This window comes from Tyto alba, unplaced genomic scaffold, assembly GCF_018691265.1.
Source record: "Tyto alba isolate M040663 unplaced genomic scaffold, T.alba_DEE_v4.0 Super-Scaffold_18, whole genome shotgun sequence".
In the NCBI taxonomy this organism is placed as follows: domain Eukaryota; kingdom Metazoa; phylum Chordata; class Aves; order Strigiformes; family Tytonidae; genus Tyto; species Tyto alba.
Window position 1 is genome coordinate 6,234,317 of NW_024881280.1, and position 25,570 is coordinate 6,259,886.

At 45.0% G+C, this 25,570-nt stretch overlaps 1 protein-coding gene across 12 annotated transcripts; it reads right to left on the reverse strand.

Moving 5' to 3' along the window:
- Window positions 1-1,553: 1,553 nt before the first annotated feature.
- ATG13 (autophagy related 13) lies at window positions 1,554-25,417 on the reverse strand. 12 transcript variants are annotated; one of them, XM_042790686.1, is made up of 18 exons: window positions 25,070-25,416; window positions 19,442-19,523; window positions 18,535-18,615; window positions 17,764-17,883; window positions 17,274-17,320; window positions 16,632-16,772; window positions 15,534-15,574; window positions 14,903-14,999; window positions 14,458-14,556; window positions 13,627-13,717; window positions 11,153-11,251; window positions 9,917-10,000; window positions 8,667-8,800; window positions 7,373-7,490; window positions 6,585-6,662; window positions 6,167-6,283; window positions 5,603-5,731; window positions 1,554-4,584 (listed from the first exon to the last, which is right to left on the reverse strand). In XM_042790686.1, the coding sequence occupies exons 2-18, from the start codon at window positions 19,508-19,510 to the stop codon at window positions 4,507-4,509; spliced, it is 1,623 nt and encodes a 540-aa protein (XP_042646620.1). In that variant the 5' UTR covers window positions 19,511-19,523; window positions 25,070-25,416; the 3' UTR covers window positions 1,554-4,506. The 12 variants fall into 12 exon arrangements, with proteins under 12 accessions (XP_042646620.1, XP_032849253.1, XP_042646619.1 ...); XM_032993362.2 differs by having other exon boundaries at window positions 9,917-10,027; XM_042790685.1 differs by having other exon boundaries at window positions 9,917-10,027; window positions 19,442-19,568.
- Between the last annotated feature and the right edge of the window lie 153 nt (window positions 25,418-25,570).

Below are 25,570 nucleotides of genomic sequence, written 5' to 3' on the forward strand. Positions count from 1 at the left end.
TGAACCCAAGGGTGTGTGCCAGGGGCGGAGCGGAGGGCACTGGAGCTAACAGCATCACCGTGGGGGCTGAGCCCTGGCTACTGGCCTTGTCCTCTGGACGATGTGTTAACGCTGCTGTTAACACTTGCATTTCTAAAACTGTGTGCTGGTTTTCAGTTTTTATTTCTGATAAAGCCGTCCAATGAAGGGCTTCCTGGTGTTGCCCGTTCTCCTTTATTCAGCGTGACTCCTAACACGCTGTCAGCCATATGCCAGAAGGCAGAGGTATTTTTAGCATCTGTTCACAGGTAATATTTTGCATATGGTCCTTGTAGTCCCATTAATTAATTTACCTGCTGTAACATTTTTCTTCATAAAAATAATACAGGCTCATGATTGGATGGTATATTTGATTGTTTGTGACCTTGCTGATGAGTCACCCTTCTGTGGCTGTTTACTTTTTCGCTAATTTGCTGATGGTTTTCCCAATCCCTTGTCTTCCTGGTGACACGGTGAAGAGGGTAGATCCCTGTGGTAAGGCCCAGCTCCCGCAGGATGGTTTGGGTGACTTTGCCAGCCATTCATCTCTCCCCACATTGTGCGGTGTCTCCTCTAAGCGCCTGAAATGATGCTCATAAACACACACACACGGACATGCACGTAATGTAGATAGATCAGTATCTAGACACAGTTGCAAGGGGATTCTCAGTTTATTGTGTTACCTCTTGAAGATTAAGAAAAGATTGCTTTTACTATTTATCTTTGTTCCCCAAGCTGGAATATTGCCCCTCATAGAAGCTTCCAATATATGCAGTCATTTTTAATTTTTTTCCCCCCTTCCTGCCTCTTCACCCACCGTCTCTTCTTTATACTAACCAGACACCCTTTACACTGCAGTTTAAATCAGCAGTTGTTATATTTACACAGAGAGTTTGACCATCTTATCTTTCCTTCAGAGGGAAGGTGTTAGCACCGTGCCTGGCACCGTGTGTTGCATCGGGTTAAGTTTGGTTGTCAGACAGGCGTGAACTACATGCTGCAAGCAGCATGCCCTTTCACCAGCACTTCTTGCTGCTGGAATACCCACGCTGGTTCTTTCCACATCTCATTAATCTCTTCTATCAGATCAAAACATTCCCACGCTCCTTTTAAGCACATAGTGGCAACCACATACAAATTCTGCTGGTGGCTTGGGTTTTTCTTTTCTTCCCACCCCTTTCTTTGGAAGACAAACATTTTCAGCTGGGGTGGGATATCCAGATAACCCTGTTTCCCAACTCACTGGGGAGGTCACCAGGGCCAAACACTGTGTGTGTTCCCCGCGCCTGCGTTTGGGATCAGCTGGGCACCTCTTCTGTCTCTTCCTCCCTGTCCTCCTGGTAGGGTGGTCTCCCCAGGCTGCTACTCCAGGTGTAATGCACTGGTGCATTTTACCCTCTGTATCGAAGGCAGCAACCTGCCCCCTCCTGCACTTGCTGACAGGCAGCTCTGACCATCCCCTTTCCTGGAAGAGGAGTGAGAGGTCAGGACCGTCCCAGACCTGTCAATACACACGGGAGAAAAAGCACAGAATGTTGCTTACATAAAAGTTTTATTGGAAATTCTGTGAATAGTTGAAGTACATTGGAGACTGTTTCCAAACCAATACAATTTAGGAGCCCTTCCCCTTCACCCAAAGTATCTGTAAATTAGCAGCTCCATACATGCTGTCCTTAATACAGAATCGAGCAGACAGCTGCTAAAATGAACAGCCTTCATAACAGGATCTGTGGCAGGCCACAGCACCAGCTAGATCTTTCCTGAAGCAGAGCGTTTGTGCAGTGGTCAGGGAACTCAGAGCCTAGATGTAGCAACTATGTGTTGAAACTGAGGAATGTCCACAAGAGAGGCACGTAACTCAGCCCTAGAGAATCTCGTTATTGCTATGGCCATCCAGCTCAACACTAGCAGCTTAGATAGGCAGATTTCCAGCCTTCTGAAGCAGAGAAAAAAAAAACGTGCCACGCCGGCATCCTGCCTTATGAGATGTGGGAGCTGTAGCCCTGTTAGGAACTGCCTCAACGACGGAGCACAAGGATGTGGCTCGGGCAGAGCGTGCAGGGCACGCTTTCTGCCAGCGCCCCGGCTTGTCAGGGTGAGCAGAGGACAGCAGTAGCACTGGCGAGATGAAGTTCGGCCTCTTCTCCACAAAGAGAGCATGACCCCCTCGCTGCTGCTCTGCAGGCCAGGTGCTGTCACCTCACCCCGGCACAGGCTGGACGCTGAGGTGAGACCTGGCTGTCAGCTACTTCCTACGAGGTGGCAGAGCCCAACTTCCCGAGCAGAGGCGAGCACCTCCTGTTCCTGCACCCTGCTGCGGCCCTTTTCACCTGTAAAACGAGGCGGCTCTGGCTGTGGGGATCAAGTATTTGCTAAAGCCCATGTAACTTAAGCCTTAGTGTGAGCTGTTTATCTTGGAAGCTTCCTTAAATGTTTGTGCGTCGTGTTTTGCAAGGACTAAGCAATTTCTGTGTGACATTGCTGAGAAGTTGAATTGATTCAGTAAGATGAAAAAGTTCTGGTGGGAAGCTTTCCTTCAATAAAGCTCTTCCCTAGAGCCTTAGAGCTCCCACGGCCTCCCACTGAACACCTCCCTCAACAAAAAAGCTGGTGAAGTTCAAAGCGTTGTGTTGCTCTGACCTTGCAATAAGCTCTGTTCCAAACTTGGTTCCTTGCTCTAGCAGTGGCACAGAAATAGTGTTCTAGAGAGGAGGGGGGGTTCCCCTGTCAGCTGTGAACAATCTCTTTTCGTTAAGAATGCAGCTAAGTTGAAGAGGCTGCCACACTGCACTAACTAGAAGGCTGGTTACTCAGCCACTCTAAGGCAGTGAAGATGGTTCCTCAGCAGGGAGGCAACACAACCTCACTTCTGGAGAAAGAAAAAAAGAAAGTGTTTGAGGACAGTAAGGGGCCTTGCAGTTGCTCACTCTAGGTACACGTGGGAGGAGAAGAGAGAACCACAAGACGTCCTACCTTATCTAAGTTTCTGTTTAGTGTCACTGTTTCTCCTCCCCTCCTTACATCAGGCAAAAGACACGCAACAGCCGAATCAACCATCAAGCGCTGCCAGCCTGTCACACTGGTGCTAGCCAGATCATTACAAAAATAAAATTTCAGCTAATCAAAAGCCAGCTGATTAAAAAGTACCGTAAGCTTCCCCTAAAATGTGCTTCTTAAAGAAGATGCTTTCTGAAGGGCTGAAGAACACAGCAAATTCATCCATGCCTATCAGAATACAGCTTTTTACCAAGTCCCTGCCACTCCACTACACCACTGTGTGCATTTCATTCTCTCAGTGGGCCCTGACTGGATGTAATGGACACACAGCCCCCAGAACAGAGTATTATATTAGAATAATCAACTCTGTTTTAGAAAATAAATATCTTGGATATTTTCTTGCAAAGAGAGACCAGTCTCACTGGCCAGGGTTCCATGGCACACTTGCTGTCTGCAGTGATCCAGGGCAGAATGACCCGCACTACTACATGAAAACAGAACATCTTTTAAATATAGGTTTCTTTAAAAGCAATAAATATTTCTTGATTCTTAAGATCATCTATTAACGATAAAGCAGGAGGGTTTGCAAGGGTTAGAGGAAAGAATCTTGGACTAAGACTCCTAGTTACGTAACCCTAAAGAAATAGGATTCCTAGTATTTACAGTTACATTTCAGAAGCAGAGACTATGAATTCAGCATCATCACAGCTGCGACGTGCAGGCTTCCCACAGTCAACACTGGTGAGCTCAGCATGGCCGCGTGTCAGTACGCTCGGGAAGGAAATGTGGAAACTGCTTCTGTGGTTTCATTCCTGCTTATCAGCCAGCGTCACAGGCGGCCTCACAAAACCGCTGTGGACAGACCCAGTGCCTTAGAAGCAGGAAAACAAAGGTAACTTGTATTACACAGGTCCCAAAGCTGACGTCTCCCCCTGGGCTCCAGCACTCACACTGAAGTCAGGATGAAATGCCCCGTTCTGCGGAATGGATGTCCTGGACTTAAAACTGTTGAATCTGCTGAACTCACAGACCCTGGAAATGAGCCAAAGCTTTCTATGCTCTAAAACAGGATCGGAGGCTGTAGGAAAAAGTCTGTTAGCAAGAAGCTATACCTAGGGAACGTACACCATAGGAGCTCGGGAGGAAGCATATGGCAACTTTTCACAAAGTCCCTCCACACAGAACAGAGACTGAAGAGAAAATAGGTTTCATACACTGGAGTCTGACTTTGTGTGTCCCTACTGAAGTCTGAAATTCAAAACCGACTGCGAGCAGGGAAAGCGGTCCAGAACTATGCGGCGGTGTGGTTGAGGAGAATCAGCAGATGAGCTGTATCTGCTGTTGAAGAAAGCAATCGAAGAAAGCTCACTCGATGGAAGGAACTAAGTCAAAGTGAGACAAAAGGCAGAGCAGGGGCGATAGATTTGTTGACGTCTTTCTCCAGGATGCCTTGAGGAAGAGGAACTGCTGCAGCAAAACTGGAAAACAGCTTCACTGCAAGGTTTCTACAAAGGCATCAAACTCTTTGACATTTTTCTCGTGGACTGCCAGCTTCTCTGGTAATGAATCCTGGAAGGGTAAAGAAGGGTGCAGATCAGGGCTCGTTCACAGCAGATAAAAAGAAGCTTTAAACACACACTCTGAGGTAAAAAAAAAAAAATCTGTTTTGGAGTCACGCAACCCCTCTCCACTGCTCTGGGCTCCCCTTCCCACGTGCGCAAAACCAGGAGTCCTCTGGCAGCACCCAGCAGGTGACCCCGAGAAGGGCGCTCTGCCCAGCGTGTGTTTGTTCTGCAGGAACAGGAGGGGCGCTGGGGCCGCGCCTTGGGCAATTCCCACCACCCGCTGCGGCACGAGAACGTGCTTCACCAAGTCACCGGCAGCCTCTGGGATTCATTTTTTTCCCCACCTTACAGCTCGAAAATAAACACACCACTTTCAGAGGCTCAGGTGTGTCACAAACAAATTTGCATTTGTCTGGAACGTATTGGTGAGGGAGCTGCTTTGGGCGGGGAAGTACAGGAAAGATGTGGACCTGTTGGAGAGACGCCAGAGGAGGCCACGGAGATGCTGGGGGGGCTGGAGCAGCTCCCCTGGGGGGCCGGGCTGAGAGAGTTGGGGGGGTTCAGCCTGGAGAAGAGAAGGCTCCGGGGAGCCCTTCGAGCGGCCTCCCAGGGCTTAAAGGGGGGGCAGGAGAGGTGGGGAGGGACTCTGGATCAGGGGGTGTGGGGATAGGATGAGGGGTAACAGTTTTAAACTGAAAGAGGGGAGATTTAGATGAGATCTAAGGCAGAAATTCTTTACAGTGAGGGTGGTGAAACACTGGCACAGGTTGCCCAGAGAGGTGGTAGATGCCCCATCCCTGGAAACATTCAAGGCCAGGTTGGACGGGGCTCTGAGCAACCCGATCTAGTTGAAGATGTCCCTGCTCACTGCAGGGACACTGGACTAGATGACCTTTAGAGGCCCCTTCCAACCCAAACTATTCTAGGATTCTATGAAGATACGACTTTTTTTCAAACAAGGAATAGGGAGAGCTTTATAAAGTACATTGAGTCTCACAATCGGAAATTTCAGGGTTGCATACCAAATCCTCTGCCATGGACTGCGCTCCAATGTCAATGGAGAGGCTGCTGAGTTGAGGGGGATTCTGAAACTCCCGGTAAAACGTCCCCAGGTCCATTGGAAGAATGTCATCTTTTGAAAATGCTGGTTTCTAGAATCAAAGATACTGCTGTTATTTCCCATTCCGAGACACTGGCTTCCCTTTTGCCATAATCTCAGGTAAAGCGATTACCTGCTGTCAGTAAACTTCTTGACATTACAACTGTTGCTGCAATAATGCAGATTAAATAACTGAAGAACAGCCAAGATCTGTGCTTGCCTGGGCACTTGGAAGAGAATCTGGCTCCTTCAGGCATTAGAGAGGACACCAAGCCCAGGTGTTGGTAGGGAACTGAATATTTAATTTGTAGCTGTTGGTTCTGAGTATCAGTGTCTGCAGTTTTGCTACTGCCAAGCTCTAGTTTGGAACTCATGGGTCTTTTCCACCCCCACTGAGAACTACTCTTGCATCACTTTCCATTGCACCTGCACCTGAAGCCCATCTAAGATGCAGGTGTGATGTGAGAGCACTGATGAGGGCACTTACAAAGTCAATCATAACAAAGTCATCATGGGTGTTCCCTGTGCTGCTGCCACTGGAGCCCTCCGAGTGTAAGCTGCCTTGTAGAGGAGATTCAGTTTCTGGGGAGTCAGGAGGATTGACCTGCCCAAGAAATCAAAGACGGTGAATACTGATCTTGTGATCACGTCTGTCTATCTTGACAGTGTGGGGGCAGTCAGGAAGTTGAACAACAAACACATGCTACAGCAGGGGCAGCAAACACATACTGTTATCTGCATGTCTAGAGAGCCCAAGACTCGACACAGGAGACTTCCTGAAACCAAGCAAATCTGAATAACTAGTTCTTTGCTCAAAAAACAAAGTGTATTCAAGGTAGGAAATAGCATGGATGTTGCACAGGGATGCTGAGAAGGCACATATTATACCTCTGGAAGAGGCTTACCATGGGGTCGTTATCTTCCAGCTCAACATTCTTGGGAGCAAACATGGCAAAAGGAATGTCTAAGTTGGCCATGGTCACCTGAGGAGATTCAGCAAACAGAATTTCACTAAGATGCTCTGCTTACCCAGCACAAAAAAGGATATTGAAAGTCTTTGTCAGGCCTGCCCAGGATCACAGGAGCAGTTAGGCAGGAGGCTGATAACCTCACTTAAAAGGCAGAGAATAGGTTGTACTCGGCTGACGTAATGCAGGTACACACCCTGAGGTGGGATTGCTTATATCCATCTTGTATAATATAGGCAAGGATTAACAAACTGCTACAAACTCAAACAGTTCTCCTTCATCCATCCCAAAGGTCTAGAAGAGCAGGCGTAGGAAGTGGGCAGATCTCTACGCTGCCCTAGCTGAGCTGAAGTGCTTGCTTACCAGCAATGAAACTGGTCTACTGCACGGCCCTTCAAGGAAGGGAGGCTGGCTGCCAGCTCCCCCAGTTTATGAACCCGTGGTAGTGGCAGATCATTGCGAGACCCAAGTGATGTATCAAGTCTTCCATACCCAAACAGGGTGTTGGCAAAACGGGGCAAACTCAGTGGCTGTCACATCCCAAAAGAATTTTATGAAAAACAAGCCTACGATGAGACCTGGTAGGGAAATGCAGCCGGCAGGTATATGCTCTCTCAGTCTCCGGGGTTGCCCTGGCATTGGGGTGCTTTTTGCTCCTCTGTGTAGGAACAGATGGGAAGAGCATGGTATTACAGTGCCCTGTGAGAAGATCTGCTGCTAGTTACCTGGTTAATGGGTTTGTTGACAAAGGCTCCCACCTTCCGGATAAAGATGGTCTCCAAAAGGTCATGTGGGGAGCCACACTTCCCTTCACTGCTGTTTGATACTGTTTCTGTGTCCTCGCTGGGGGAGGAAAACAGACTAATTAGTGACTCATGGCACAAACAATATAGACAAATCACATGCTTTACAAGACTCCCTCGTTTTTCTGGGTTTACTCCTATTATTGGAAGAACAGCAACAGAAATCTCTGTCCTTGTACCCCACCTTCCTCCTCAGTCACGAGCACAAAAGGGGAGTGGGACACCCGTGGAATCAGATTTTTGTTTAAAGCTGGATAAAAACTATGTAGTTGAACGAAAAGTTGCTGCCAACTGAAATAGGCTTTTCTTTTTGGCGCTGGACTTTCAACTTAATAATGTGCATGTTCACAGCAATTCCTGTTCATGGCTGTTATGTTTTCAGTAATACAGCAGTCACAGATCTTTCAGGAGGTGAGGGCAAGAACCAGAGTTGTGTCTGTCACTCAGGTTAAAGGCAGCAGTCTCAGACATCACAGCAGCCACTGCCATATGAGTAATTCACTCCATGACCTGTTTTTCTTCCTACCACAGGTATTCAGAACTTTAAAACAAAAAAATTAGCGGAGTCTTCTGGCAAGAGAGCTACTTGACTAGCATACCCAGGAAAGTGCTAGTGGAATTATGACTTTTGGTTTCCTTACAGCAAAATCTCTGCTTAAGATATCTGACTCAGAACTCTGTGACCCCAAGAGAGACCTCAGAAGAAATAAACATGGTGACTAAAAAACCAGAAGGATTTAATTAGCTGAGAGGGAGGTGATTTAGGACAGTTTGAGGTTGCATTGTTTCCTTTTAGTAACTTTGTGCCTGAAGTTTCTTAATAAGAGTGAACACATTTTCAGTAACTACAACTGATTTTGGTAACAGTTCACATTAAGTCTCTGGGGAATCTGACACTCGCTTGTGAACTTGACTCATCTTGTCGTTTTACAATCAGCAAAAACTAGAGAGATTAAAAAAAAGATAGAATTTACAATAAAGTTGACATAACAAGTTGCAAGGATGTTACAGCAACTAGCAGGTGTAAGTAGATGGGCGAGATGATTGTTTGGGGAAAGGGTGAAAAAGCCCCAATCTGAGAAAGCTGCTAGTTCTTTTGGGGGATGAAAAGACAGTAGTTACGCTACAAACAATAGATAAAAAGGGGAAACCAGAAAGTTTTATCATAACAGGATTATAAATGGGCTAGCAGGTGGATCATCTAAAACCAACCTACCTACTAGAAGGAGTGGCTGCTGAGTAGTGGACTCCATCCAGTGGGGTGCACATCCTCTCTTGGTCAGCTTGAGTGCCATGCGCTGGCTGGCTAGGAATTGGGGGAACTCCCCCCTCTTTGCCTGGGCCAATCAACTGAGATGGAGGGGAACAGTCAAGTTAAGAGATCTCAAAATCAGGCCAACACCGCAGTGCAGTACAGAGCAGATTCCATTACACAGGGACTAAGCTGTGGGGTTTTGGGGATATGGCTGGACTCTAGCCCCAGTGAAGCTGGGAGAGGTGTCAAGTAGAAGGTGATCACTACAACACAAACTCTTTTTTTTATTCTCTTCCTACGCCACTCCTCTCCACTTCAGGCCTGTTTTACACTGCAAAGCTCTCTGGCCATAGAGCCTCTGCTTGAAGGAGAGGAGGGGGAAAAAAAAAATCATATCCTTTTGCTACTACCTCATTGCTCTCTACATCTTCCTGAGGAGGGGACGTGGAGAGGGGGGTGCTGAGCTCTTCTCCCTGGGATCCAGATCCAGGACATGTGGGAATGGTTCAGAGCTGCACATGGGGAGGTTCAGACTGGACATTAGGAAACATTTCTTTACCGAGAGGGTGGGTCAGACACTGGCACAGGCTTCCCAGAGATGCCCCAAGCCTGTCAGTGTTTGAGGCATTTGGACAATGCCCTTAATAACGTGCTTTGACTTGGCCAGCCCTGAAGTGGTCAGGCAGTTGGACTGGATGATCGTTGTAGGTCCCCTACAACTGAAATAGTCCAGTCCATTGTACCATCACTGTATCAGCAAACCCCTGGTGTAACAGCAACATCACAGGCAGAAAAAGACTTCTGTCAGCCTTGCTTGTTTGTCTGATGAACGGATGCAAATACGCCAGTATGGACTGTCAGGGTACCCTAGGCACAGGTTGCAGTGCTGTGCTTGGACAGCTACAGGGGCAGCAGCTCTAAGACAGCCAGTGTTTAGATTCAGTGACATGCTGGTGCAGGCAAACAGGCCTGCTGCCTGCTCTCTTGGTGTAGTTTTCTACATGACCCCTACCCCAGGAAAGTCAGGGATGCCAAGGAGCCAATTCCCTGCTCCTGTGCAAGTTGTGCTTTCTCTACATTTGCCTTGCATTCTCTTCATTCCTGACAGACAGGACACCAATGCACGCACTAGTTTCAAGGCCTCTTCCAGATGTACAAGTGACACAAATGGTTGCAAAACCAGCCATGCTTATTCTACCCTCTACAAGTACCTGGTGAGGGTGTGCAGCATTCAAGCCACCAGCAAAGAGTACAGGATACCCCATGTCAGCTGATCCAACTCCCAGGGCAGCAGGCTGATAGGAAAGACGAGAGCTGGAAAGCTAAGAAAGAAGAGAAAAAACAAGAAGGGCAAAGGGAGAGGAGAGAGGAAGGGGAAGGGGAATGTCCCACAGTCTGAATAATCATCAGTTACTGAAGAAGGAACAGGAAAAGTCAGAGGCACAGCACAGCATTTCGGGCTGGCAGAAGGTTGCTAGATTTTTCATTGGAATCAATAACGAAGGTTATTGCTCTAAAAAGCTCCTATTGCAGGGGACTAAGCCTGGGCCTTGACAAGAAAACAACTGGCTTCCTACACACATAGGAGGTGGCTGTGCAAGGTATGACTGACATCCAGTCAGAGGGAAGCTCTGCTCTACAGGCCTGTTTCACATACTAGAAAAAGCATGAATGCCATCGTCAACTTACCTAAGAGCTAATATTTAATTGTTTGGGTTTTTTTTTTTGTTTTTTTTTTTTTTTTTCTCCAAAGCAACTGCATTATCAGTGGAACCCATTCCTGTTGTACGTTAAAATAGCTGATCTTCAAGGCCTGTTCAAATGGCTTCAGGTAGAGACTAAAAAGTCCCATAAATGCGCTAGGTAAAGAGAATTGGGAAGCTAACCCTTGCTTTAGGAATGAAGTGCTGGAAGCAGTGAAACCCAGGAGAAGTTCCTTACACACCCCAGGTAGAAATCTAGCTGGGCAGATTAAATAAAACCTTCCTGTTTTAGCTTGCTTGACCTCGAGAGGAACATGTCTTTCAGAGCTCTGAGTGATACGCTAGCAGTGCCAACGCTGACATAATTTACAGGGGTCTGAATAATGAACAGCACTTTTATTTGCACGAGGCTGGACGGAGCACTAATGGCTGTGCAGGTTCTAGGGACACTGGCTGTTCAGAGAAAACAAGCAGCACTGTGCCTTACTACTTGCCTCTTTCACTAACAATCCTTGCGACAGCCGTTGTTTATTTAGGGGTGCTTGTCCTGTCTTTGGGAGACCTTCATCTGCAAAGGCATTTAAGCAGGCAGTCTCAATAATATGCCTGGCCCATGTTGGGTTCACCAGCCTTTCCCGTGCACAACAAACATTCCACATTGTCAAATTTGTACTTTCCTGTTATTTGTGCTGTCATGCCAGAACTGTATCTGGCCATGTATAGCATATTCTCTTGACAACTCACTTGATGTGAAAAGGCCAGTCCCATCACTGGGACCTTCAGGGTGTCCGTCACCACAGGAGGAGGGGTCTGAAAATGTGCCTTTGTGACAGTAAAAACACACTGTGCACAGACACAGACACACAGAGGAAACAAGGAAAAGAGAGAGAGTGAGAGAGGGGGAGAGAGAGAGAGAGAGAGAGGACTTCAGAGAAGAACTATGAAGAGTTGGATGAACTGAATGCTAGTGAAGAGGTTTTGGCTGCAGCAGCCACACCTACACATAGAGCAGAAGTCTCAGTATTGCCAGAAGCACATTCATTTTGTAAAGAATTAACTGTTTTCCAATCTCAGTGAACCACTCGACACAGGTAATATTTTAGACTCCAGCGAACGATGACAGAAAGTAACTGCCAGAGACTCTGTTCCACAGCTAATTAGAATTAGTACCAGCTAATTAGCAAGGAGAAGGCTGAGCAGATGCCAGAAAAAGCCAAGAGTAATTTTTTTTTTAATGACTGTGCAAATTTTATGTATTTCTATACTGTCCATCCATCCATACTCCTGACCTTCCAGCATTCTGAGGAATCCTATCTTGGCAGGTCTGTGCTGCACCCTTCAAATAAAAGGGACTGAGACTAAGGTGCAATTCAAGCCCATTGATCCATCAGCAGGTGTGACGCTCCAAAAGTAAGCACTGTCTCACAGAGGGTACTAATGCAAAACAGGCAACCCAAACCTTGTTCAGTCCCACACCTTCTCCCAGTCATTTTCCTACTAACAATTTTCAGTTTTAGGAAAGCTTCATTTCTGGGTATTACCCATGGCCAGACTTTCTCCTAAATTTTGGACTACTATACAACACACACGGACATGCTATGAAAGCTCATGGGGAGAAGGCAACACCTATTCCCCTGTGTCATGCAGGTTAGGCCTCATTTCTACTGGGAAGGCAGGAAGAGATTTGGACAATTTGCCTACAGAACCACGCAGTTCCCAGTATTTTCCTACACATTAAGTTGTATATAGAAAGCTGGAGAAATCAATTAACTTTTATTTTCCCTTTTAATTTGCTTTAGAGACCACTCTGCCAAGACAGCCTTATGATTCTAACTGTGGTAACAAAGGCTGGCAGTTGCTTTATAAATAAATGCACAGCATATGGCAACTATGAGCCACAGGAAAAGCAAAAATGTAGGCTCATACTTAATGTGAATCCTCAAGGTTCATCTGGTTTCATAAAGCTTTTCCCCTCAGTGACAGCAAGCTTCATGTCCCTGGGGAAGTGTCAAATTCAGTGTATTTACATACACTATTACTGTTAAGTAACACTGGCATGAGCAAGCCTGTGGAAATTTTCTTATGAAACCTTTTGCATTTAACCCATTTTGTGAAAAGGCAGGACACAGCTCGGCCACAAATTCATCTCCTCAGCTGCGTATCGCAAAATAAGAAAAGCTTTATTCCATCAGACTTACCGTGAGTGCTGGCTGATTAGTTCAACATTGTCTGATGCCCTGTCACCCCAAATCCATTTGGCAGAAATATGCTTTCTAAGAAAAGCTCATTCAAACAGTAGAATACATTCTACTAAACCAGTCGTATTAACTCCTCTGGAGCAGCGGAAAGACCCATAGCAGTTTGGAAGAGCATTCCAGGGACCCTTCATTCTATGTTTCACATTGACAGCAAAAGAGATTTAAGAGTCTTTAGATTGTCTTTGAAGATCAGTAGAGCCATCTGCTTGGCTGGACAAGGCAGAACATTCCTGAATATTTAAAGCTATAGGACAACCATAAATCTGGCCAAGTCTTCAAAATACAGAACTGGGGAGTCAGATATATAAGGACAGCAAAAGAAGGAGGAATTAGAATTTCTGGTTTTCGATATTCTGGAGGAAACCATTATCTGTTTGTTTTAAAACTGAAAGAAATTAAATTTGCATGGGTAGGTACAAGTACAGAGTATTAAGTTTCTAGTTCAATGCTATGACCCAATTTGTTTGCTGATGCTTATTCTTGCTGCTCTAACTTGGTTTAGATGGTCCAACAAATATGGCTTTTGTCTTTTTTCTGCTTTTCCGTTCTGCAATGCAGAAGATATGACTGTCCATAAGCGTTTTCCTGATGTTTCAGTGTGTCTTTCTTAGTGTCAGTCTGTTACCTCTACTTACGCTGCCTGACACGAATCTCTTGAATTCCTCTTCTTGCAGTATCAGTATGTGAATGGGTAAATACACTGCTAGCCTCTTCAAGCACTTCTTAGCCTAGCTACAGGAGTAGGTTCTTTTAATCTTTCTCAGTAACTCAGTCTTTCTAGTCCCCTAGCATTCTGTTAAAATTAGGTTTTACTCAGAGTGTAACGATACAAACACACACATTAAATTTTAATTAGCAGCAAGAGGCTGCCTATTTGCACAGCAGTTGATGCACAAGTATGCAAACTACCCTAGCAGTGATTGTTCTATCTGAGTGTAAAAATAGTCTGGTTTCTCTTACCTGAGATGGAGGAGAGGTGGAAAAAGATGTGGTACATACTTCTTGGGAATCTTCTACTGAGGGGTATACTGCACCATTGTCCTCACCAGCTCTATAGCAGCAAGAAAAGAAAAGCTTTCTAACTGGAAATATTCCTTAAAACAAACGAAATAGTAAAGCACACTGGGACACACACTGCAAGGAGGCTGAGCGTATTTAGATGGAGTTGAAAGGAGAATTACGAAGGGCTCTCACCTACTTGGCAGAACTGAGGAAAACAAGGTATGGAAACTTTAATTTTCCCCAGGCTCTCCTCTTCTACACCCACAAAGAAACACTTCCCTCGGTGTTTTAACTAAAGGGTTTGTTATACCAGCTAATGCTACTGGCTCTGGTGTTTTTACAGAATCATTGTCAAACACCACCACTGGTCCCAACCTGAGCACACTCACACGCATTTTAGAGAAGACAAACCTCTCATCTAGAAAGAGAAATTAAACTCTGATCTTTCCCCAATGGAAGCATCTGGAGATGCATGCCTCTGGACACGTAGTTCTACAGCAGGATTAACTGTTACGCTTTCAAATTCCTAAAGGCAGCCAGTGTTAAACATCCCCTGTGTCCCAGTGCTTCTGTAAGGAATCTGGGAAAATACTGGGGCTTGCTGCACTCAGTCTTCTAGAGGTGAGGCAAAAAATGTCACCCTTCCTCATATGCTCAACCATGTCACCATGATTGGCATTAATCCTCCAGTCTCCCTTCTGCAGGCAGCAAATAGTGGAAAAGGCTCTGTATTTGGGCATAACTGATGCCTTCACCGTGGCCCATGACTTCAGCTCAGTATTTCCTCACCTGTAATTGCAGGGATGCATGGGTGAAGAGCTGGGATAGGGACGGTCCACAAAGTGATCAATGATAATCCCCATGATAGGAGGGGTCCTTTCAAACTGCCTGCAAGGCAACAAGCAATGGTGTTATTGGCTTCTTCTCTCTACTCTCATTCCAATTCATGGCGCCCTCACAGAAAACCCTTCTGTTAATGGGACCAGAGCATCTTTACAATTCAGCCATGCAACTCCAAGCATGCATCAGCAATTTGGAGTTCTAGAGTCTGGCTCTGGGCTACTCAAATACTCCCCTTGCTGCAAGATTGAAGCATGAGAGAGGGTTTTCTCCATGAAGGAGAACCTCAGCAGGAAAGGGTAAGCAGAAGGGAAAGATTTAGGGGCTCATAATATGAGGGGGTTTAATAGTACAGTACTGTAAAACAGTTTCTGGCATGATCACATTTTCTCACCTGGTTGACATGAAAGCAAGGTTGATTCTGTAGGCACAAGACAAAGTGATGGTGCCCACGGGGGTACCCACTGTCCCAACACGGACTGTCTGGAAACCTATAAGGTCAAGGAATGATTATCAGTTTCACTGATTATTTATGTTCCATACTTTTCTATTCTAAGGTTACATTATCTTATTTCTACAGTGTTTCTGGTAGCCCTTGCAATCTGAACTCCAAAGATAGATCTAGAACCTGTAACAAAACAGCAGCACTAGGCTGCCTTGCTGGAGGCTTCATCTACAAGACCTCTGATGTTGTTCCCCATCTTGGTTTAAAGTACTGCTCTAAAGTTCTTGTTCCTGAGTAGATCACAATCTCCTTTACCAGTCCTGCCCCTTATCAACATACTTCCATATTCTTGTTTCAGTTCCAGATCACCAGAGTTAAAATGGCAATCACCCTGGATTTTGTCAAAGCACCACCATTCTACCTGTCACCTTACCACATGACCCTTCACTCGTAGATCCAGATAAAAAGCATATGTAAACCTCAGACTTAATTTTCCTTGGGGCACTTAAGAACAGTAATAAATGGCTAGCCGGTATGGAAAACAGTTCTGCTCTAGTTTGTGTATGTTGCCTAATCATACCTTCTCCCAAGCCACTCAGCTGCACTTCACCAAAATATATCCTGCAGGAAAAGGAAAAAGAAAAGGTATTGGGTCCATTAGGGACATAATGTTACAGATATCATTATTCTTTATTTAATTTTATGAGTTGAAAGACTGGAATTAATTTTCCTCTTTAGAAAAAAACAAAACCAAAAGAAGTGTCTAAAATGCCCATCTGAAAAAAAAATCTTCCAGCTACGTCAGAGGAAGATGTGTCATATAAAAAGAAAAAGGAAGAGAAAATGCTAGGCTAATCAGAAATTTCTCTGTAAGTTTTTTAAGCCTCTGTGGCAAGTCCACAGTTCAGAGCAAAAATGGGAAGAGATATAAACTTCACGGACAGGCCTCAGTCTAAAAGCTGATACTCATCACACAGCGTAAAATATTAACTGTGCTGTAGAGACCTGCTCTTAAGTATATGCCAAACCAGCAGCGGAGGCAAAAATGAAGAAATGGCTGGGATTTCTTTGTAAGTTCTCAGCTGTGCAGATAACAAACCTGAGGTTTAGAATCATCTAAATTAGCTATGCAAACGTGTCAAAGACTCTTCTCAAAGCCAAAAACAAAGACTGGAAGGTAACCACAAGCCAGTCAGATGTCACAAGCTAAACAGAGTTAACTCAGTATTGGGATGAGTAAACTGCAGGAACTACAGGAAGGAGAGATGAGGATGCATCTTTAAAATGGAATGGCAGGAGAGAGTCTGACTCTATACTGAAAAAGTATGCACTGCAGTTATGTGCAACACAGACAGGCATTTATCAAATACAGGCCAGGCACTGCACAACTGGATGCTAATAATTTAACCAGTGCCTGCATGTGGAATTTTTGTGTTCTTCTCAACACGGTAGGGAAGCAACAATACTTCCCAGTCTGTGCTTAGTTTCTCTTTCAGTGGCTCAGATGGAGGCTATAAGGTGGTATGGATAGCCCAAAAGTGCTCTTCTGTCACTGATCAGTAGTCAGATCCAAATAATTTATCACTTGCCCCTTTTTACCACATTTGCAGCTGCACTGTGCAAGTCTAGAGTCTCTGCTGTTTGTATTTCAAATGGGTAATTTCATATTCTGCCTTACCTGTACAATATTACATACTCATGGCCTTGTTTCCTTGAGAGTCTGTAGGCTGGAGTTACCCTGGTTATAGCAAGCAAAGACTTCAGCAGTAGAGACAGCCTGTTGTATACAGTGTATGAAACTTTGATTTCTTTGTCACATCTACAGAACACAAAGAAAAAAAATTAGTCTTTTGTTCCCTACTAAATCATGTGAGTTAGTTTTAATTTTTTAAAATCAAAATGAGTCTGGGCCAATTGTTTAATGTCCGTTTTATTGCCAAAATGATAAAATAAAGCCCCAGTGTGGCTGCCTCTTCTGGACCAACCGGCCAAGAGTCCTATTTCAATCTAGTCACCTGTTGTAGAATTGCTGAAAAATGCCATGCAGGCTTCTACTACACAGAGACATCTTTTCAGTATTAAAAACATATGTAGTTACTAAGTATATGAATTCTTGTATCTGAGGAAGCACACTAATTGTAATGGAGGAATGAAGAAGGAATAAAATTACTAGTTTATTTTCCTGACATCAATATTAAAGAGTTGAGGGGAGTTCCCTCTGAAGCGTCCCAGGCCACGTAGCTGATACGTGCTCATTCATCACCGTGGATTGAGCACGCTTCCCCCCACCCCCCCCAGGAAGTGTGAAGAATGAACTTACTTTTCATTCATTTCTAGACACCAAATTTCCAGCTCCATGGAGTCCCCCTGAATCAGAGAAAGGATGGCAAACAAAGGCTCATTTCAGAACACAAACCTTTTCACATCTCATTAACGATGAGCAACAGCCACACCTCTCAATGAAGATGTTTTTTCTGCCTCCCACTTTCTTGTAATGCAACAACAGAAAAAGGTGCACTGGAAGTCTTACTGCACAGTAAGATCACCTGGGGGAATACCTCCCTCAGAATGGCTAAGCTCTTCATGGTCTAAGAAACTAAATTTTGCTGCTCTATTATCTGTATGTTTGGCCTCAGATATTTGCAGTGAATAGCTTCTGTTAAACAACACAGTTCTTTTCATTAGCATACTACCTAACTTCATAAACGAGGATATATTCACATTGTCCTGGACTAAAGGGCAGGAGCTCTGGTAAGTGACTTAAGATACAAGTGAAAAAACGAATGCATCTATTTTGACTCCATTCTCACCTCTGAGGTTTTGAGAGAAATCTCCACGCACATAGACCGTCCAACAGCGGGTAGTTGTCCTGCCAGGGCTTTCTTTGCTTCATGAGTAACCTCTGGTATATCTTTGATTGCCAAATTGAACTGCAGAATGAAAGAGATGATTCAATTTTTTTATTTCTTTGAAAAACTGCCTGATGGTACACTGCAGACAGACTCATAGACCCATATATAACATACTAGGTCAGTGTCCACTGAAATATTTATGAAAAAGTTCCCTGATGGGCTTAGGGCTTTTTATATTTGCAAACCTTTCCTTGGCTGCTAATTCAAATGTTTTTCTTGATCCGGGCATAAAAATCATGTTAATTTTCTCTCACTTGAGTCCTGTCTTCACCCACAGCTTATCTGAAGTTCTTCAATTTTAATAAAGCCCATTACTACAAAGTTCTGAATTGCAGACTTGCAAACTTCTGACAGAAAAGAACTCATCACCCCACCCCCATCAGACCTTGGAAATGCGCTTTAGCTGGCAGGAGTTGCTGAGAGGTATAATTTATCTCTCCTCTAATCAGCCCAGAGTGACATGTTGCATGTGAACAACAACAAAAAAAAAAAACCAAACCCAGACACACCACCAATGAACATAACTGAATATAGTAGCTATTCTATGAATAGTTTTTATAGTCTGCAAAATACTAACTACTACATCCTGTTCTCAATGTGAACACATGTGCAAACACACAAACAAAACCCCCAACAGTTCCTGAGCTACTTTAAAAACCCTGACTTTACCCAGTCAGAGCCTGTTGGGGAGGATGATGATCGGGTACAGATTTTCTCTCCAAGTCGGGCCTGGACAATTACTTGTACCGTCTGGAACAGAAAGGAAAAGATACACACTCATGTTTTAAGCTCAGCAGAACCATCAGTTCAAAACCTGAGCTAGACAAATTCCAAGCAAAAAAATGAAAGGGCTGACCAAGATGTAGAAAAGTAGAGTTTGCTATGCTAACTTCAGGTCTAATCAATTTAAATAATTACATATAACAGGTAAATGTATTTCAGACAGAAAATAACTTTAAGCTGACCTTTCTCTGTAATAACATGAAGTGTTTGAAAAAAATTTACAACTAGATCCTGAACCCGGACACCTAAACGAAGGTCAAGTGAATCTGTAAATTTGCAACATAGCCATTGTCAGAGTATCTACTTGCATCTGTGTACCAAGTGAGGCTGAATTTTATAATTACGTAACAACACAATTCAAAAAAACATTCTGGTATTATTGGTTTTGAATGTAATATAAAAATTTTGATAGGCTGAAAAGTAAGAGTAGAGCCCAACAGAAGATACCACCTAACAGCTGGATGGTTAGATGTGCTGATAGCAGCCCAAAGCTGACAGGGGTGTGAAGTGCCTATAACTGGTTCTACAGCAGGACACTTCTGGGGGAAGGAAGAGGATTAGAAGGTAGAAAAAGTGGGGAAAAGGCGTTTTTCTAGTTATTCTCAGAAATCTCCCAAATTTGACATCAGCTTTTCTTGCTTTGGTCTTTAGCAAAAACAAGACAAAACAAAAAAAAAAAAAAAAACAAACCCCAACCCTGTTACTCTAGCTACAGCAAGTATGGCTTTTCTTAAAAAAAACAAAACAAAACCAAACCAAACCAAAGGCATTTGCCCTCAGGAGAAAAGGTTACCTTTAAAGCAAAAAATTTGATGAACTTGTCTAGGTCCTTCCTGTCCTGGGAACTGAGATCAGTGTCCATTGCATATGGCAATCTGAAATACAGCACAGGCGTGGGAATGAAGTCTTCCTTCAGCTTTCTGTTTGGATTTCAAGATTTCAAAATATTTTGCTGTTAGAGGCTACCTCAAAAGAAATGATTAGCACCAAAGGTCTGTCTGTCAAAAATCCTAACATGCTAAGAACTTTGTAGGGTGGGTGTGAGGGTAAACGCATATGAATAGTTTATCTAGTCAGTGCAAAAGATACTAGAAAAAAAACAACAAAGGGGGCTCACAAATAAAACTGGGTACAAGTTCTCCAATTTTGCTGGCTTAATAAAAAAAAAAAAAAAAACACAAAAACCAACAAAAAACCAAATAAACAAACAAACAAACAAACAAAAAAACAAAACAAAACAAAAAAACAAACAAACAAAAACAAAAAACCAAACCCCAAACACCCCAACACCGCACTGACTGGATTCTACACCAAACCATCCATTGGATATGGCAGCATCTACTTCAGAAATAATTTATCTTCAGTTATCAGCCCTGGCCAAAACTAAGCCACATTGGGTTTTTTTGAGTCTGAAATTGTAAAAAGAGTATTCCAGCGGTATTTCAGCAGATACTGAAATCTATATAATAAACCATTGCTGGAACAGGCTACACCGCTTCTTTACTTCCAATAAATAGCACTTGCAGTAAACCTGTACAGCTACAAATTTACCTACAACTAACTGAAAAGGCAAATTTTTGCCAAGGGATAGACTAAAATTCTCTGTTCACTTCTCTTGAATGCTCTGACAACAAATACTTAGCTCCTACATTCATGCTGCCTTGTTTTTCAAAATACAATTGTTTCTAGCAATACAATGAACTTGCACAGTGCTTGAAGCGAGGCAGGCCAAGGCACTAATCAGATTTCTGCTACCATCACATCACGTGCCCTGGGACAAATCACAATTTTTCTGTCTCTCAGTTTCTTCACGTTAATAATCATATAGAGACTGTGGGGAGGAACACCTTAAATAGCAGCATTAATTGTACTTTTTGCTCATAAGCCTTCAAAGTATTAATTCATTCTGAATTCCTGTTGCTGTTTTGTTTTGAGACAGCTAATCAGCCTGAAGCAGCTTGTCAAACACCAGGTATTTACAGAGCGCGCGGCTCATCACAGAAACATTGGCGGTCTGAGGTCAGTGAGCGTGAGCAGCTGCGGTGCACAAGGTTACTCTGCTCAGCGTTCATCTTTAAGCAGAGACCGAACTTGCAGCAAGACATGCTATTTATACAAATTAAAGCTCAGCAGGACAAAGGGGCTAATAGCCCTGTTCACACAGAAACTATATCATCTTTAATGACTAGGCACATCCAGAACTTCTATTAGAACTTTTATCTCAATAGCAGTAAATGCCTATTTTAAGAAATGCTTTAGGATCATCATCCAAGAAGGGCTGCTAGATAAGAGTACTGCAGTTTATAGAGCATTTTATAGAGGAGTGCTGCCTTCTGAATGACACCATAAAAAGAAAGCTGGACATCTAATACGGTTGAAAGTTCCTAGGCTACATCCATGCTGCATCTCATAGCACTGTGCTGTTCTCATTACAAATGATGATTTAATTTGAGAACTAACAACACAAACGATTCGACATTAGATGCATTATCCAATTATTCTTTGGATATTTTAACCTCCTCGTTAAAAGTATTATACTTTCTTTCCCTGCCTTTACCTTAGCTAGACAGAGATTACAGATCTTTTCTACGGGGAGAGGGGAGGATGCAAAAAGAAGTCAGCACTTAACATGCTAGATGTTTAGTTGATGCAGTGCTCTAACTTTAAAAAAAAAAAGTTTTTAGTATAGGCACTTCTCACTACAAAAAAAAATAGGTGAGAATGACTTATTATTCTTTTGACTTAACTAAGTAAAGCTCTGTAAGGGTTGAAGGGCCCCAAGATCTACAACAAAACATGGCTGATACGGGCGATAAAATACTGCATTCAAAAAATACATCATCTTCCCAGCGAAGAGAATGCTGACATTTAAATACCAGGAGAAATAAAATTAGCTGTAAATGTGAAAAGAAGCAAGAGGGCATTTCTATGTGACCCCTGCAGAAAGGTGCAAGGAAGTATGTATCCTGATTTCGTAGGAGAGCTGTCAAATAAAGCACCTACATCTGCGGCATGGGGCTGGACAAGAAGTCTGGTACCAACTAGTGCAAGACATTTGGGAACTAACGGCCAGTGTTTGGCTCGCTGGTCTGTTAGGAAAGCAAACAAAGCAGCTCATCAGCACGGTTCTCTGGGCAGTATAGGAATTAGTTCTAATGATACCCAAGTATCTCTAGAGAGGAGAGAAACAGCCACCAGAGCTGTGTCGTAGATTCGGGGTTCAAAGAATGAGAGCTTCATGGTTCTGCCCTGCTGAAGCAGAACTGGGATTCTTCCTGCAAGATCTCAAACTATATGTAAGGTTCATGGAACATTTGGAGATTCACAATCTTACTTCTCAAGCTCCAAATGCCAGCAACAGTTGACTCACTGGAGCCTAAAGTAGAGCAGAAAGCATCAGGCAAGGTTTTCTGTCAGGAATCTGTAATTTCAGGGGGGAAACTGGGACCTTGGAGCTCAGCTCCTGACATGTCTGAGGGCTGTCATTTGACCACCACCATCTCCTCATTTTTGCAGGAGGGTCTCTGGTGATTACCTGAGACCTGCTAAGGCGTAGCGCAGTATTTAGTTTTAGAATCATTCTTGATGAGAATTACAGCAAATATTTTACTTACAAAAATGCCTCGGTACCCTCAGGTTAGCTGCCACCAGCTGCCCTGAACAGTAAGGAAATTCTTTAAACTTAGTTCCACCAACCTCATTCAACTGCTCATGTCCTGTAGGTTGCAATGCCAGCATGGCTCCCTGTTAAGTGCCAGTATCCGGGCATACGTGTAGCTCAAAGAAGACGCTGTCTAATTTTACACTGAATAACAACTAGAAGGAAATAACCTTTGGTCTAGGTTTGAAACCCACAGATGACTGTTTCCCCCTCAACCAAGTAATCCCTTATGTAAACTGATACCTCACTGCTTTAGCCTTACGTGTAGGCTGTTCACAGGTGAAACCAACATCCTGGCCACACGGCTTTTTGCTTTGTCTCCCTATTCCTGTAACGTCCATTTTCATACCGTTACCTTTATTTATATGCCTTTGTCTCCATTCTCCTCTAAACAGAAACGTCAGAGACAGATGTTCAAAGGGGAACTGCCACATGTGGCTCTTCAGTCAAAAGCTTTATTCTTTCTCACAAGATTATGCAGCAGAGAAGAATACTAGGCTTATCCAGCAGTTTAACATCCAAGCACCATGCCTTACACACCCCACTACCCCACTGGTATTTATGGTCACCTTCTCTGAGGAGGACACATCAGCGATGGCACCCGATTTGCATGATGCACCCAACTGCAAGAGCCCTCCCCTTCGCACCCTGGGACAGCCCAGGGGAACTGCAGGACCCGCACACCACGCTCCAGGCCGGCAGCAGCAGCCCCGCTGCCGGCGGGTACCTGTCACCCCGCAGGTGCCCACGAGCACCTGTGAACACCTGCCCTACAGTACGCGTTTCCTGCATGGGAATTTAGCGCGTGTGTCTGTTTGACACCCACATACACAAAGGGGAAAGGAGCAGAAGCACCTGACACATACCAGGCATTGCTATTGCTGCTGGTGAAAGTATATACAGGCTGCTTCCATCACCTCCCTCCTCTGAGATTTCACTCTGAGCCATGGCTGCTACAACTTAAAGTCATCGTGCTTTCCTTTCAAACAGATACCTACCAATGCAAAATAATTACTCACGATTCCTATCCCAGAGTGAAATTAAGAAGACCAGAGGGAAGAAACAAGACAGGCTGTCACTGTAAGGAGAGGGCTGTGAGCAGCTCCCATCCCAGCTGTACGTTCCCGGTTACCTGACTGTGCCCCACAGACCGGGCTCCTTGTCCCTACCACTCTTCCCAAACTTCTTTCTTAATACAGGTCCCAAATCCAATCTCTGAGAATGTCCTGTGTGAAGCTCCAGAAAAGCCTCGTTGAATCATACAGGTAAACAAGAAGCACATGGAAGCTTTTGAACCTTTTCACAGAGTGCCTTTGGTAAATAGGCTTGACTGCCAAGAAAACCTCCACAGAACATCCCCTTCAACGACCAAGAAGCTTCACTGCAAGCAGGTATTTTGAGCACATTAATAAGCAACTATAAAAAGATGTCCACAAAGACAGCACTCTGTTTCAAGGCCAAGCCTACAAGTCAAACTCCAGTATCCTACAATTACTTAAAATTAACCTCCACTTTGCCTTCTTAGTAGGTTAGTCAGAAACCTGGGGAGAGGGAAAGGGAGGGAACAGTTCTAAATTTTAAGGTGCGTCACTCATTCTTTAAAGTTTATGGATTTTTTTTTAAGAGGAGACTAGAGTATATTCTAGCAGAAAAACTGTTTCACATAATATTCCAATGAAATCAAAGGCTCTGTAGTTCACTATATGGTTAAGTGTTGACTGATAAAGAGGCAATTTTTTCCTGCTGATAAGGAAATAGATTTATTTCATAACTGATAAATGACTTCCCAGCTTAGGAACTACCTTACAAAAGCCAGCACTGCCAGCTCCGCTGGCTTAAAAACAAAATTAAGTAATTCCTGCTGACCAGCAGTTACATTCTGTACTTCCCTAAGGTCTAAAAATGGTGTCAGTTCAAAGGTCCATCCTCTCATTTTGTTTGTCAGGCCGAAGTATACAGACTAAACCAGAATCTGCTTCTACATACCCCGTACTACAACCACCAGCACAATCATCAGGTCTCAACTTTTGTGCGAATACAGCTCAGAAAAGTTAAGATTATGCAATACCATTTAAACAAAATAAGGTGATCTGTATGATCCTTCCAGACATCTAAATACAGCCTGGTTCATCTGAATGACTTATTTCTTGCCACAAGGAGGTTTCCACCAGGTCAGGCCATACCTGCAATAATTTGGAGATGCTCTAAACTTCATTTGCATAGGCAGCTAATTTTCAGCTGAGGCAGTAATTTACCATGTTTTTCCCCCTCGCAACGCCACACCACTTTTGAGATCTGTAAGCAGGCAGTTTGTAGGCTAAGTCCAAAGTGTCCCTTTTCTACCTGTTCACTGACACGGAAGGTTTCTCTGCTCCCACCCAACCGGCGGGCACGACTCTGGCAGTGCCCTCAGCACCACGGCTCTAACAGGAAAGAAAGACGCGGTGATTTGCAAAACCCCCGACCCTTCCTCGCAGACAGCAAAACTCACAGGAAAACTACCACAGCGGGCCGCGGGGCCTGAAGTTCTAACGAGCGCGGAAGCACTTTGGCTTTTAAAGGCACCGGCTGGCGATGTCGGCGGGCCGCATCCTTCCCAGCCTCCAGAAGCGAGCCGGGCCTGCCGGGCCCTGCCGCGGCGGCAGCAGCCCCCGGTGTCAGCGAGCAGCCGGGCCACAGCAAAACGGAGACACGAAGCCGCAGCCAAAGGCTGAGCCCGGCCCCCCCTGCCCCCCGCCCGGCCCCAGGACCCCCCGGTACCTGCGCGGGGGCGGCTCATCCCGCGCGGAGGCCCGGCTGCCCGAGGGGGGGCCCGCCGCCCCGCGCCCCCGCCGCGCCCCGGCGTCTCCTCAGCGCCTCGCCCGGGGACGGAGCGGGGAGGGCGAGGGGGTTGAGATCCTCGCGGCCCCGCTACCGGCGCCTCAAAGCGCTGCGGACGCCGTGAGGGCTCTGGCCAGCGCCTTCCTCCTCCTCCTCCTCCTCTTCCTCTTCCTTCTCGCTCCCGGGCCGGCGGCGGGGATCGCGGCTGCCGCTGCCTTCAGAGCCGCGGCCTCCGCCGCGCCGCCATCGCCGCCGCTGTTTGTTTTCATCCGCTGCGGGTGGAGGGAGGGAGGGAGGGAGGGGAGGAGGAGGAGGAAGAGGAGGTGGAGGGAGGTGCCTGCATGTCCGCGGCGGCACTTTCCACACGCCGCCGCCGCACCCCGAGCCGCACGGGGCAGGCGGGGCCGGCAGCCGGGGCCGGGGGGAGGAAGGGGCAGCGCC

Excerpts from the sequence above, each read along its gene's own strand:
- ATG13 (XM_032993362.2), bottom strand. The coding sequence starts at position 19,510 with ATGGACACTGATCTCAGTTCCCAGGACAGGAAGGACCTAGACAAGTTC. Across the intron at positions 6,284-6,584 it reads TGGAAGATAACGACCCCATG|GTCAATCCTCCTGACTCCCC; the intron begins GTAAGCCTCTTC and ends TTTCTTGGGCAG. Across the intron at positions 5,732-6,166 it reads ACTTTGTTATGATTGACTTT|AAACCAGCATTTTCAAAAGA; the intron begins GTAAGTGCCCTC and ends CTTTGATTCTAG.